The 15,297-nt window shown below is 48.6% G+C and overlaps 2 protein-coding genes across 2 annotated transcripts; both read right to left on the bottom strand.

The window, feature by feature from the left end:
* Positions 1–939: 939 nt before the first annotated feature.
* LOC128808664 (acyl-coenzyme A thioesterase 5-like) lies at positions 940–5,608 on the bottom strand. Its single transcript, XM_053980034.1, has 3 exons — positions 4,999–5,608; positions 2,268–2,470; positions 940–1,622 (listed from the first exon to the last, which is right to left on the bottom strand). Exons 1-3 carry the CDS (start codon positions 5,606–5,608, stop codon positions 1,041–1,043), a joined length of 1,395 nt encoding a protein of 464 aa, XP_053836009.1. The 3' UTR covers positions 940–1,040.
* Positions 5,609–10,069: 4,461 nt separating this feature from the next.
* Positions 10,070–11,967, bottom strand: RIOX1 (ribosomal oxygenase 1). Its single transcript, XM_053980030.1, has one exon. The coding sequence runs from the start codon at positions 11,837–11,839 to the stop codon at positions 10,112–10,114; it is 1,728 nt and encodes a 575-aa protein (XP_053836005.1). The 5' UTR covers positions 11,840–11,967; the 3' UTR covers positions 10,070–10,111.
* Positions 11,968–15,297: the final 3,330 nt, after the last annotated feature.

Raw genomic sequence — 15,297 nt, 5'->3', positions numbered from 1 at the left:
CTGAATGTGTGGCAACTACTCCTATTGTTGAGAACAACGTTCTGTGGCTTACTCTACTGGATTTGATGACAGGCTTGACCATATGCGGGAACAGATGCTAAGGGAAAGGGTCCTGGAGGCTTCAGCAAAATTCCTTCTGCTCCATGCTTGGTGACACGAGAGCTGTGGAAGAGAGTGAAGGTAAGGGGGCTATGTGTCCGTCTTCTATGGTCTCCTGTTCCCACCTGGGCAACCTTTGATCCCAAGTTGCTGCAAGCTTTCTTAAGCCTTCACCCTGGGATGAGAAAGTAGTCAAGTTGCAAACCCTCCTTCTAACCAAAGCACAGCAAAAGACTCTCTTTATTACAATTCTCATCCCAGTAACAAAGATTAAAGTGTTCCACATCATGTAGGAGAAGATCAAAATGGCTGTAAATTCAAGAGAAAGTTTTTTGCATGATATCTTGGGGCCAGAAGTATCCACAAACCAGAGCACTTCCTTCGGAAGGGAAGATGGAAAGAAGGCACAAAAGGCAAACAACCTTTCCCAAGGCTTAACCAGAGACAGCCCAGCATCCTGGCCATAGCGGCCATTCTTACACATTTCCAGCAGCACAGAAGTCAGAGACGTTTCCATTGCAATGACATAGTCACCAGAAGAGCAGTGAAATCCCTGCTCCAAAACTGTCATTAGAGACAATTAGTATGACCTGAGGATAGCATATGCATGTAGAGACCACAGTGACATGGAAAGCACTGTCAAGTATTAGAGGAATAGAAACCACTCAAAAAACGTAACTGTGCATTTTGCACATGACCTGTTTTATCAAAGACTAATGCAAAAACCACCATTCCTTTTCTTGACACTTGAGCAAAAAGGTTGAGAGGGGAACAGAAAAGGCAAACCCATTTATTTTCTTTGTTATGGATGTGCAAAGGTATGGAAGATATTGTAGTTGTACTGGTACAGCTGTGACAAGGTTTGACCTGATAACTGTAGTAGAATTTATCAGATCTGGTTGTTCAAAATTGTGTGTTGCTTGCACATTATTTGTTGCACATTAGTTAGCAATTAAATACTTTCTGAAAAATGCCTGGATCTGTGACCAAGCATGAACCTGAGCTTTAGAATAAGCCCTGAGCTCCCCACCCAGGACTGCTCGCTTGTGAAAAACGGGGTGGCTTCCTATGTGGTACAAAGGGAAACAGGGTGGGTCTATGCAGTGCCCTGTTCCAGGGTAGGAGAGAATCTGAAAATTTTCCTTCCCTTGAGCCTGCAGAAGCTTGCAGACTTCAGTAGCATAATACTCACTTTTGACAACACGGTCATCTTGGCCTACCATGAATAGAAATTGTGCTTCAGCTTTCTCTAGTGGGATCCGGCTTTGGTTGCCAGGGGCTTGAAAAGGATCATCAATGACATCAGAATAATCAAGAAATTTGGAATTAGTGGCCTTGGCTTTGTGTTCATATACGGTCACAGTGGGGATGGTTTTATCCTTGTAAGAGAAAGGAATACATGTAGCAGCAACAGGGGCATTGAGGGAAGCAACAGCCATGATGTTCTTCAGGAAGGCAGCCATGGCAAGGGACACTTCACCTCCTTTGGAGAAACCGAGCAGGCCAACCCCTGGACCCTTCACCTGGGAGATAGGAGGAAATGCTCATCAGTGCTGAGCTGAAAAGCACAACAGCTGATTCATGGAGGGCAAGATTGTCTAATGCTGAGAGTTTCCAAAACCACATGAAGAAAGTTATAGCAATGAATCCTTTTCCTTCTGGAAATGACAGGCACACCCTCCCACACCCCCTATGATTCCTCCTCACACTGTACTTCAAACCACTCACAATCAGAATGTTTCCTGGTACGCCAAAATCAGCCAGGAGTGGGGGACATGATTTCATCCATCTGGGGACAGCTTGTAGGTCACATCTATGAATTATTAGTCTTAGACCCTGGCAGATGCTCTTTACTTTTCACTCTTGAGACTGTAGGAGGACATTTGGTGGCAACTCATGAAGGCTTTCTCCTGCACACACTTCCCACCTGGTTACATCTGATCTGTCTCTTGTGATATTTCTCTGTCTCTCTGTCTCTCTCTCCACCCCTCTTCCAGTGCATATATACTTGCCCCTTCTCTTTCCAAGAACTCGGAGACCCAAAATCTTTGCAAAGGCCAGCCCTGCCAGGTGACTATTTCTGCAGCTTCCTCCAAAGATGACTTGGGCAAAGTGAGAGGACTTTACAGGATTGGTTCCTGGAACCCAGAGGTTACGGGTGTTCCTACCTGTGGGTGCTGCAGCATATAGTTCACTGCCTCTTCAAAATATTCCAGGTGGAGTTCCTTTGGTTCCTGGGGCAGATCTTCAAACTGATAATAAGCCAGGGCGAGTGTGGCAAAGCCATGATTGGCCAGCAGACTTGCTCTGGGCTCAAAAAGACCTCCTCCAAGTCCATGTATATCAATGATCCCTGGAAAGGTGTCTTCTCCTGGAGCAAACAAGACAAAGATTAGAATTGCCTGAAATTACTCTTTTCAGTGGTTTTCCGGTTTGGAATGCATAAAATGAGGTACCAAACAGGAACTGCAGAAAAGCATCTTTTGGGGAAAAGACACTATCAGTCAGCTGTGCAGTGTCAGCACCTGAAAAAATTCTAGAGTGTGTTGCAGAGGAAAAAAAGTGCATAAACAGAACCTCTTAGGTAAGGTGCAAACCTTTATTTGTTTTAGGAATCAGCAGTACTGTGCATTGTGCTTAGGGCCAACAGGTGGAGAGTCTTTGGTAAAAGAATCTTGTTCCAAATTCTCTTCCTGTAAGCAGCCCTGTAAAAACAAGTGCTTCATCTACCACTATAAGAATCCTCAAGGTATCATGGTTTGATAGATGCAATGCAAACTAGAAACTGTAAGATTTTTTGTTTGTATTGTGGCTTTTTAATATTTGGGATCCCTTGAAAAGCTGTAAGTCACCCAAACCATTACTTTTTTCCTTTTGCCAGTCATGTCTGGCAGCATCAGTATCAAATTCTGCACAGGATGCCGCAGGTATCTCAGTGGATGATCAGCAGATCTCTGTTTGGATCTTTCTTGGTCCAGGATGCTCTTTCCTCATCCTGGGAGAATCCTGAACCTGTCCAGCCAGTGCAGGGAAAGAGAATGCTTTGCATGTTGCATTCCTTCAGCCTGATTGGTTTTGGGACTGCAATCTGCAAGAAAGCCCCACAAGCCACAGGCCAGAGAAGGTGACCCTGGACCTGTTGGGGAGTGGAGAAGACCTAGCTCACACCTACTTCTGGCTTCAGGACAGCCACAGGCCTGAGTGGGCTCATGCCTCCCACCCTTTGGGGATGCCCTTCTACCACAGTCTCACAGCCTGCACCACAGTGGCCCATGCATCCGCAGGTAAGGCTGCAGGTGGAAGATGGGAATGTGCTGCAGGGTGTCAGAGGTGAGGAGAGAGCGAGCACAGCATCTGTTCACTCTCTGCCTTGGATCAAGGAGAGCCCTGCTGTCAAAAGTGCTGCTTTGTCTGTTTGCATGGAGACAACAGCACATCTACTGGCTCTTCACAGGCTGTGAGCACTCAGAGCAGTGGCTGTGCGGCCAGGGGCGAGGAGTGCAGTTGTCTGTGGCCCATGGCTCAGCTGAGTGTGGCAGGCTTCTGTGGACTTGCACTGAACAAGCCCAGAGGAGGTGGTACAGCTGAACAAGGCCGTGGGGGTGCTCAAGGGAGGTGCGACAGTATTGTAGCAAAAGCCCTTTGAGCTCTCGGCCTCTACATAGCCTTATGCCATTTGCTGAGGAGTATCCAACTACTGAACCTGAATGTGAGATGTGTGGTGTAGAGAGCAGGCTCAGGAACTGAAAATCATGATGGGGTATCTCAGTGCAGGACAATTTGAGTGTGGTGAAATCATGGTTGTGAAACACATCTCCAAATAGAACTAAGAGAAATACTGACTACAGACTGAGTTTACAGTCCTGCTAAGTTGAAGCTTGTTTGTGGTGGCAGTAGGATGGGGATAAATGCTTTTTATCCTCTGCCTAGGAAACAACTCAAAGTGCCTACGAAACAATTCAAAGTGCCAGGCAATGTGTGGCAAGGGTCATGTTTTAAAACACAGGCAAAAGGTGGAGGTCAGGGGACTTGGAGGATGTGCACTAGCATTTGACTTACTGAAAGTGCCTCAGCTCAGGGGAAGTAGGACATTTTGGATATAAAGTGTATGCAGGTGGCTTCTTCTCTGTCCTAGTCAGCAGGTGGGGGTGGAGGTAAGGCAGGGGAGGGAGTCTTGGTTTTGTTGTGGGTGGATGCTAAGTCTGTGAAATCAGCCTTCCCATACCTTGGACTCTGTCAGGAAAGCCTTGGTATAGCTGCCCAGAAGATGCTGGAGACAAGTGTTGTCTTGAGCAATCCTTACATCTCCGAAAGATGCTCTGCACCTTTTCCGGAGCAATTAGATAATTGTCTTTTCTTGCTGGAAAGATTTATTCCCTGTAAATGTTCCTGAGCCCCTCGTCTTCCCTCTTTTACAAACTGGTGATGCTCACCCCAATATGGTGGGCCATGGTCACCAAATAGTTACTATAGTTAGTTGCTTTTGGGGGAGGAGAGAGAACTGCAACCCCTCCCAGTGAGTAAGAATGCCAATGACTGTCATAGAGCCCTTCCCCACCACTGTATTCTGCAGCTTCTTGTCTAGCACCTCTCCTGGCACAGTCACATTCACTTGCTGTGAATTTCTTCATGGTTGTTTTTTTGTTTTCTTTTTTTTTTGTAACGTCAAGCCCCGGGTAAGAATGGTTATTCCTCTCCCTTCTGCAGCCGTGTCCTGGCACATGCATGGGCAGATGAATTGGGAAGGATGGTCAGGCTGGTCATTGGCATGGGAGAGGGAGGGAAGGATGGGGGAAAGGACATGGGCCTTTAATAGACTCCTTCACAGAGGTCATGGAACAACCTTCACGAACAAAACACCGGTTTAGAGAAAGCAGGATGGCTGCAGTTGGTACTCACCAGTGGGCAGGAAAAGCGTTGCCCGGATCCTCCCTTCTCGCACCGGGACTCTCTGCACCCCGTCCCGCAGGAACGCCCGCTCGTGCTGCGCCCGGGCCAGAAGCCGCCCCGGGCGCTCCCCGTGGCCCTCAAACACCTCCAGCTGCAGGAGGAAGGGGCTCTGCACATCCCGCTTTACCAGCCGCCAGAAAGGCTTCTGGGGCTGCAGAGCCCAGAGCAGCCCCATGGGCTCCAGGCCGGAGAAGCTGCCTCCCGGCAGCGCAGGACAGCGGGCGAGGTCCAGCTCCCCGTCGTCGCCCGCCTGGTAGAGGGCACTGGCCTGGAAGAGCTCTCCGGTCTCGTCCCGCAAGGACGTCCGCAGAGTGACCTGCTGCCGCGGGCCGAGGCCCTGCACGGCGATGGCCAGCGGCTCATCGAAGAGGCTGCGGGCGGCGGGCGACAGGCGGATGGAGGGGGCCATGGAGGAGAGTCCCTGGGCGGGAGCTGTCCCGGGGCTCCACGCGGGGCTGCGGCCCCGTGGGGCTGCAGGCGCGGGGCCGGGCCAGGGCAGCTGCCTCTGCCAGGCGCGGGAGCTGGCCCGGCACAGGGAGCGGGTACTGACCTGCCCCATGGCTCCAGAGCTGTTGAGTACACTGTGAGTTGTGTCTGCATTCAAGCTGAGGCTTCTTTTATAAATGCGGTTTCCCACACTCAGGCGGGGGTGGGGGGAATTTAAGCAGGAATGGCGTGGATCTACACGTACTGGGAGATGCCAGATTTGCCTGGAGCCACTGCTGCATCCCTGCCAGCACCCATGGCAGGGTGGGATCATCACAGCTGATCCCCTGACACTGATGGAGCATCTCAGCTCAAAGAAGAGTAAGCTCCAGGGACACCTTATTGCCATCTTTCAGTACCTGAAGGAGGCCTGTAAAATGGGGACAAATTTGTTAGTAGGGCTATGGCTTTAAACTAAAAGACAGTTTATACAGATTAGACATAAGGTAGAAGTTTTTTACAATGAGGGTAGTAAAACACTGTCCCAGGTTGCCCAGAGAGGCAATGGATGTCCCATGCCTGGAAGCATCCAAGACCATGTTGGACAGGACTCTCAGCAATCTGATCTAGTTGAAGATGTCCCTGCTTATTGCAGGGGGGTGGTTGGACTATATGACATTTAAGGTCCCTTTCAACCTGAACTATTCTATGATACTAAGATCTCCAAAAGGCAGCTGCTCTCTCCAGACACTTGTTGCATACTGTGCTTATCTGCTGTGGTCAAAGTTCTTTACAGCAGGCCTGCTGGACTGGACACAGACACAACTGCATCCCTCCTTCCTGGGTTTCTCCTGCAGGCTCTGTTTTTTTCCCTCAAACAGCCAAGCTGCAGGCCTGGGAACATCTCAGGCAGAGACAGCCCCACTAGCCAGCACCGCTCTCCCGGAATCTCCTGGGTCATGCGGTCTGGCACCTTTTGTGTGATGACAGCACCTGGCATTGCCATGAGCTATTCCGAGACTTTGTTCCTCCCTCCCTCCTGCTCTGTCACATTCTCTTCTAGCCCATGCTCAAAGAGCTTTACCCATGCTAGGGCAGGCCCAGAGATGTCAGACAGTGCTGCTGGTAACATCTGTTATGAAACATGCTGGGCAGGGAAGGGCTACAATGGGGACATCAGGTGCTGAAAATGTGACAGGGCTGAAAGGCAGCTGCTGGCTCCATGTGTACCAAGCTGGCCTGGAGGACACCTGCAAAATGGAGAAACCCAGGACAGCTGGTTCAGCTGGCACAGGGTGATGGTGTTCACAAAGGAGGTGGCAGCCCTCCGGGTCTGACAGAAATGGTGCTCCCTGGCCCCTGGTTTTGTCCTCACAAAGCAGTTGGGGGTGCGGGTGGCAGTTCATTGTATACAGATATTTTGGAGTGAGTGTGACTTCTCTGCTTTGGGGCATTGAGGGAAGCAACAGCCATGATGTTCTTCAGGAAGGCAGCCATGGCAAGGGACACTTCACCTCCTTTGGAGAAACCGAGCAGGCCAACCCCTGGACCCTTCACCTGGGAGATAGGAGGAAATGCTCATCAGTGCTGAGCTGAAAAGCACAACAGCTGATTCATGGAGGGCAAAATTGTCTAATGCTGAGAGTTTCCAAAACCACATGAAGAAAGTCATAGCAATAAATCAATCCTTTTCCTTCTGAACAAATGTCAGGCACCTCCTACACAAAAATTTTTTCTTTTCCATGCAAAACATTCCCTTATGATAGCCAAGAGAGAACAAGCACAATGACACTTTTGAGCTCTGGTTGCAAGAGAAAAGTAAGATTATTTAGAGCTAAAGTGGGAATGTTTTGGTAGTGGGAGACTGTAAGAAGAGATCGGGATTCCCCTTTATTGGACAGGGACAGTTTCAGCCAGCTCAGAGATGGATCTGATGCTGCTCAAAGATGAGGGGGAGGTGTTTTTAATTTTCTTTTTATATCTCTCTGTCTACTCTGTTATTTATTGGCAATGAATTAAATTAATCTTCTCTAAGTTAAGTCTGTTTTGCCCAAGATGTTGGGCAAAATATTGATGAATTACTCCCTGTCCTTATCTTGACCTGTAAGGTTTTTATTCTCAGTTTCTCCACCTCTCTTGTTGCTAAAGAGGATTGAAAGAGTGGCTTGGCAGATATCCAACAACCAGCCAAGGTCAACCCCCCACTGCTGGCTACCAGTAAAGGCTTTTTTCTTTATATTTTCTATTCTATGGCTTCACATGTGGGCATGTGGTGACAATTCATGAAAGCTGCTTCAAAAAATGCAGGTGTCTCCTCTCAGTCACTCTGAGATGGTAGTATCTGAATAGTACCCATGCTCTGGCCTTCCAGCACATATCTGTTTGATCCTTCCCCTTTCCTAGGTGAGCATTCTGGCATTGGTGGATATGTTCCCTGTACCTTCAGTTGTGTTTCTGCACTGCTTGGAAGCCCATGAAGGAACCCTCAGCATGGTCCTTGCCTTACAGCATGCAGAACGTTCCCCTCCAGTAGCCACAGTGTAGCCTCTGGAGGACACAACACTGCCCCATGCCTTTGGTGCCTGTGCTGTGCTGCCTGTACAACGGGGCCTTCAGGCCTGTGCTGCCCTGCACAGAACCCAAGCCCTACAAGAAACTCAGCCAGCTCTTCCTTACAGAGTAGACCACAGGCAGCTCCCACTCAGGACCTGAGGTAACACAGTTTATGTGGCTCTGCCCTTACTGAACAGCGCAGAAAGACATTCCCTTGCAAACACTGTTTCTGTTTGACTGTAGATATGCTAAATAGAGCTGTTACCTTATACAAGAATCTTACAATACCTTAAAAGACTGAAAGCGGACAATCTCTGCTCTGAACCACATCTCCATGACATGGGAAAATGCTTCTTTGTTTGGCATTTTTAGATACCTTACAAAATATAAATGCTTTTCCTACTGGGATCAAAATGGATCACCACCTCCTAGTTAAAAAAAATTAGTATACTCTGCAGGTCTCAGCAAGAAATACCTTTCTGCAGAAAGAACAATAAAGAAAAGAGAAACTCTGTGCCTGGCTAGCCATGCATAAATAAATCTGTAAGGAGTACCTGTAAGGTTTCTAGCCCAGGTAGTTTCCAGAGTCCAGTGAAAAGAAAAGCTAAGGAGACTTTATGCTGTCTTTGGGTGGCATTAAAGTGCTCAAAAGAGACATGGGGGTGCTTGCAGCCATCACAGAAAGGGCTGCATGAGCTCCTGGTGCAGCTCTGCAGCACAGCCCCAAGCAGCGAAGCTGCAGTGCTGGTGCCTGTGGTTGCACGTATAGCACACAGAGCAGCCCAGGAAAGGCACCACTGAGACATGAGATATTTACCAGGGACATAAATGGTGGGGTAAGGGTGGCTGACCCTCTGGTGAGGATGAATAGACAGGGGGGTCAGAGGATGAGATTGGCAACAACATTTCTGTCCAGCCACTAGTGTTTCACAGAGCAAAGATGCCCCAAGGTCACCTCAGTATGATCTTGTGCAATTTTACACAGCTCAACTTTCAAGATTTAGCAAAAGCATACAGGCAAAAGAGGGAGGAAAGGCTGGCAGTGTTGCAAGTATGGGATCTTGGAGGATATAGTGTACACCTAAATCCCTAACAGTTAAGAGTGTATGGGTGCCATCTTGCAAAACCTGGATAACACAACAGCTCAGAGGAGCACAGGGTAATGCACCCTCTCACTGTGGATATATCTTCAGGAGGCTTTAAGACAGAATGTATCTCACCTGCTGACTGCTATGATAAAATAGCATTGTGGAAAATGTTTCAGGTTTGCCAGTATTTATGGGAACTGACCACACAGCCAGGCATGTATTCATGTAACTTAATAGGTCCTAAAATGAAACGTTTTTCACTCAGCACAAAAAAACCCCAAACATATTGGAGGGTACTCCACTTGCCTTGAAAGAACCAATAATTTCATTGATAAGGGATGCTGTGGGGAAACCACTGGGGGAAGATATTTTATCTCTATTATTTGACTGAAAAGGAAGCAAGCAAGCCTGAAGCATTTCAAATTATGTTTGCTTGAGAAAATCTTACTGCATCATTCAGTAAGGGCAGGGCCACATAGGTGGGTGTAATTGCTCAAACCGAGTGGGAGCTGCCTGCAGGCCCCACTTTTAGGAAGAATAAATGTGTGACCAAGGGCGTGAAGGCCACACCATATATGCAGAATAGCCCAGCAAAGGCACACAGAATGGTGACCATCACCAAATATGCCTATGAACAGTATTTCCTGCATGCAGCTGAGCAGGCTGCTTTAAAATACTGTGAAAACATGATGATGATTTACAAGGCTACAAGAAAGTTCACAACTTTTCTGAAGTTACCTAGGGTGTAGTAACATGGCTGGTGAAAAGAAGATAACCAATTCTCTTCTATAGGCACTCAGCCCTGCAGAATTGTTCCTAGAGCAAATACTTATTTTAATCAGAACATTTGATTTCTCTACCCATGACATAGACCTTCTATCCCCAGATGAGATGCAGAGACCTGAACTGCTGATTCATATCTAGCAGACAGAAGGCAAGACCAAGACAGAACATTTTCTAAACAAGTGTACTTTTATTTTGTGAAAAAATAAGAGTTAGACTTTTGCCAGAGGTTTCTTTGTAGTCAGAATACCTTTCTCAAACAGAAGTGTAGCTAGAGAAATCTTTTCCTCCAAGGTTTCACATGGAAGATTAGCCACACTTACATGATTTGGATAGGAAGACAGGAGAAATTCAATACTGTCTGTATATTCAGGATCTAGCTCAAGGAACTTGGGTTCTTCCTTATGATACACTCTTGAGTTTTCTGTAGTGTAGTACAGCATCACACCTGCTTCTTCATTACACAGTCTAACGATGCCATGACAGAGCAGGCGTACTTCGGTGTCTTTTGTTATCAGAATATCAACACTGCAGGGGCCTCCATCTTGCCACCGGGCCGGGAAGCCATAGATACTCTGCGCCTTTTCACTTTCAGTAAGCACTGGAGGAAGACAGTCATGAAGAAACGACTTGGCTCTCTGATCCACGGCAGCATCGATGGGTGCATAGTCAACAAGTTTCTTTATCAGGCTCTGCACCTTCTCCACAAAGGCTGTTCGCCGAGCATCGACTGTGTCTGAGTTAGAAACCCCCATATACCGCAGGTAGTCCATGGGAAGCCCCCGTCGGTACTCCACGTCTTCCTCCAGGGCCATCTGCAGGGCAGCTGGGAGGAGCTTCTCCAGAAAGTCCCCCCAGGAATTCCTCTGGTAGGAAGACACAGTGATGTGGAGTGAATGTGCATCAGGGAGACAATCACCCTGGTGGATAAAGCCACGGGGGAAGTACAGCAGGTCCCCGGCTTCCAGCACAGTCTCCAGCACAGGCTCACCGAGTTCAGGCTGCGTGAGGTTTGCGCTGGAGAACTGGGGCAGCACCTCAGCATCTGTTCGGGGCCTGTAGACACGCCAGTGCTTCTTCCCCTCCAGCTGCAGCACGAAGGCCTCGATGTCATCATAGTGGGGGGCAAAGCCCTGCGTACCCGGGGGCGTGAGGTATGTGTTCGCCCCTGCCATGCTGCCGAACTGCTCCTGCAGGATGGAGAGGAAGTGCCAGACGGTGGGGGAGAAGGCCTGCGGGCACAGGAGGCGCAGGGAGCAGCCGTTCTGGTAGAAGTCCCACACGACAGCGGGCAGGGCTCTGCCGGAGGGGTTGTGCGTCTCCCGCACTCCCTCGGCATAGCTGGTCACATCCAGGTGGGTGCCGAAGTGAACCTCTCCTTCTCGCAGGGCGGCGTCGAAGTCGGCCGTGGAGAAGAGCCCCGCGTAGTAGCCGGGGTCACCCCGCCGCACCAGCAGCGGCGCCCGCTCCCAGTGCCGCCCCAAGAACTCCGCCGGCGCCACCGGGGCCAGCAGCCAGCGGAAGAGCTCGGCCGCCCGCTGCCGGCTGTCCTCCAGCCGCGCCAGCTGCCGCAGCAGCCCCGACACACCGCCGCCGTCCTCCCCCGCCGGCCGCGGACCGCCCGGCATCGCCTTGGGGCCGCCCCGCGGTTTCGTGTCAGGCCCGGCGGCCGTCGCCTCGGGCCGAGGATCCGCGGGGGCCTCCACGGGGGCCTCCACGGGGAGCTCCACGCGGCTCGCGGCTGGCGGCGGCGCCTCCGGCTCCGAGCCGCCGCCTCCAGCCCGGCCGCGCCTCAGGCGGGCCTTGGCCCGCTTGCGACCCGCGGGCAGCGGGGCCCCGCGGCGGCGCCGCTCCATCCGTCCGGCCCCCGCTACCCGGCGGTACACGGCGAGCGCGGAGAGACGCCCCAGCTCACGCTGCTCCGCTGCCATGGCCGCCATGGCTGCCCCGCCCCGCCCCGCGCCGTCGCTTCCGCCGGGAGCGCCGGATGGAGCCCGCGCGTCTGCCGCCGGAAGGATGTGGGTGCAGTGTGCGCCAGAGTGTCTTGTCTTTTGTCATCACCGCCGCTTAAAATATGCTGGGTGTATTTGCTTCCCCTGCCCCGCGGAAGAAAAAGAGAGGCGATTCCTCTTGGTACGATGCTGGTCTGTTCTTTGTCTGGGAAGCTTCGTTCTGGAAGTACGCTCTAAGCACGCTCAGAAAGTGGTGTTTGTTTTTGTGGTGTTTTTTTTTTTTTTTTTTTTTTTTTTTTTTTTTTCCCTGAAGGCGTACCGTAAGGATATGCTTTTAGACAGCCTGGAATTACTTTGCAACCTAATGAATCTAGATGAGGTAACACTTATTTCATAAGGTCGTGTTGCACAAGGAATAGAAACCCAAATTGAATGGAACCAATTCTTGTGTGCCATCCCCCCTCCCCTTTTCCCGTGCTTCTGATGGTGATGGCAGCTGAAAGGCTGTCGTCTCAAAAGAATAAAAGAATCCCCAAAACCCAAAAGACTGCTATGTTACGTCGTGTTTGGTTTTTTGTTTGTTTGTGGTGTGGTGGTTTTGGGTGGGTTTTTTGTTTTATTTATTTTTTTTTTTTTTTTTTTTTTCCAAATCCACTCACTGTCTAATAACCTGGGCAGACCTTTGTTTCCTCCCCATTTCTCGGAGGCTTCCCAGAAGGCCAACGTTAGTGCTGCTGGGCAGCCTGAGGGCTGCTCTGTGCTTCCAGAGGCTGCAGCTTCAGCGTAGGAAGCTTTGCTAGGGGGGTAGAACAAGACTCTGCTTGAGGCAAAGGTGAAAAACTGCAGGGGTTTATATTGACAGATGATGTTTCTGACCAAGAACAAGCTTCAGCTGAAGAAATTCACTATGCAGTACTTTTGTGAGAAGAATCTTTGATGAACTGCAGTAATTCATGGGAATGAATTTTGCATGAGAATTTCATCTCCAGAGGCTGCTGTGAGTCTAAAGCATTTAACTGCAGCAATTACCCAAGTGTGCCCAGGAACCCTCTGGTTCACAGGGTGTTATTAACCTCTCACAGATACGAATATCAGCTGCACACAGTATGTTAAACAGCTAACACTCACAAGGCACGTGCAGATTTGCTGTGTGGGCTACTTAGTGTCAGGCATAAGATATAAAGCTGAAAAGAGAATTTTCACCTTTTGACAGGTTTCAACCCAGACCTACACTTCAATTTTTCCACAATTCAGGAGCAGAAATTAGTTAGGCCTAATGAGGATAAGTTCAGCTGTCAAGTCTCAATTCTAGAATAGATGCAGATATCTCAAAGGTTTAAGGTCATTTAAATTGCCTTAAAAACAAAACAAATCAGTCTCAGAGAACGCCAATATGCTCTAAAGCAATGAAGGCCTTTTTTGTATATGTGCAAGAACAACTATTTTAATTTTGGAGGTATTTTTCTGACGGAGTTCTTCGGGTATAGCCTTCGCAGCCAAAGCTGCGTGAAGAGCAACGGCAGTAGAAGACCGTCCTGTTTTTGCCACGATGGTTTAGTTAATGGAGACGGATTTTAGGCGTGCACGGGCAGCACTTCAGCCTCCGATTTCACGCCTGGACCATTTCCGGCTTTGCCAGCAGGTGGCAGAGGCCGACCAGCGCTCTGCATCCCTGCTCTGGGAAGCGGCCCGGGGAACACCGCATCTGCCCGGCAAGGTGACCCGCGGGGTGGGGCTTGCAGCGAGAGGGGAACGCGAGCAGCCTGTGCGTGCATGTGTAGACTGGAAGAGAAGGGAAGGGCGAGCTCTAGTTCAATCCACTCTTTGTTTCCCCAAGGTTAAGCCCTGCTTACTAGAATAATCTTATCAGCTGAAACCATTTCAACAGAACTGGACCCTTAACAAAATTGAGATGCAAGTGCTTGAAATATGGTAGAAGTTAGGCCATTGTAGGCTTTAATTATATGTAAGCGTGGCTAAACAGGCTTGGGAGGGGGGAGACCTTTGAAAAACCTGGGCATCTGGATTGTTATTTGTGTTACTGCTTAATTTACTGGAGTGCAACTGATCCTTCTGAGAAGAAGCTGGGCACTGTGCACAGAGCCTGACCTGAGTTACACCAGGATATCTGTAATGACAGCAGCAAAGCTGTTTTGGATGTTTACCAGTACAGGGGGTTCAAAGTCTCATTTGAGGGCCCTGATCTTCATAGGGATATCACTTTCTACTGCCGAGAGACAGTTGATTGACACTGGATTTTTTATGATGTATAACAGAGTCTCTGAGCGAAGGACACAGTGGACAATAATAGTGGTTAAATCTCTATAACAAGAAAACATTTCTTGTGACAATTTAGTCTTTCTAATAATAAATACTTTCGAGAATAAAGAATGTTGCTATTTTTCTGTGCGACACAAGAAAGGGTTTTGACCTAGGGCAAAAAGAAAGTTTTGGGCTTCAGTATCACAGAGTATTCAGATGGTTGTTTACGAGTAGCCACAAGGTTTACATGCTCTTTGCATTCATTGTCCAATATTTCACGGGAATTTGTCTAAAGAAATACGTGTAATGTACAGCTCTTTAAATAAACAACAGGAAAGTAATACAGATCTCTGAATGATTAGGTCATCCCTAGCTGCTGCTTACACAGACAGAGTAGCAACTGGAGGCTCAATTAAATTTCTTAATTAGAATTTAGCACAAAATTACTTGGATTTTATGAACATATAACCTGCATTGCCAAGAGCCACACGTGTTTTATTTAACAGGACATATAAATGTGGTAAGTACAACCTATTAGAGAGTCACAAGTGACTTCAAAAGAAGTAAGTAAATGGCACCTTAAAGAGATGTAGGGTTCATTTGATATTTTAACCTTATGCCATTCAAATAATTGAAATCTCAGTTTTAAAGAGGAGTTTGGGTAAGGCCTGTCCCTGCAAAGCTGAGCAGTCTTCACTAATGAGTGGAAAGGGCAAAATTCTTTGCAGATTCCTGTGTATTAGATACTCAGTTGTTCACCATCATGCAGACTTTCTCTGTGCTCCCAGCAAACCATTAATGTAAACCAGTCACTATTAGAAAGTTAAGCCCAGCTTAATCTTTCTTCTCATTATTACTTTGCTGGTGACCTTCCTTTTGCACCATCAGTTTTGTTCTCATGCCAAAACTAATACCTAGTAAGGATAAAGAACATTTCAAGCCTTCACTAACAGATTTGCTTAGCTGACAATCTGTCTCATAGCTACATCCACTATGTCATCACTGGAAGGACACTCGGCTGGATTGTGAAGCCTGCTGCTCGTTGTGAAAGCTATAAAGTTCACTGCCAGATAACAAGACTGAAAACTAATTCAGGAACTGTTTCTCAAGAGCTATCCTCTGGCCTCTCTCATCAGAGTGAATGCACTCACTCACTGAAGCATCTTTTGGCAGCAGCTTTGGCT

Source organism: Vidua macroura, chromosome 6 (genome assembly GCF_024509145.1).
Source record: "Vidua macroura isolate BioBank_ID:100142 chromosome 6, ASM2450914v1, whole genome shotgun sequence".
Lineage (NCBI taxonomy): Eukaryota > Metazoa > Chordata > Aves > Passeriformes > Viduidae > Vidua > Vidua macroura.
Note: the sequence above shows the minus strand (reverse complement) of the source record. Positions and strands in the feature narration are given on the sequence as shown.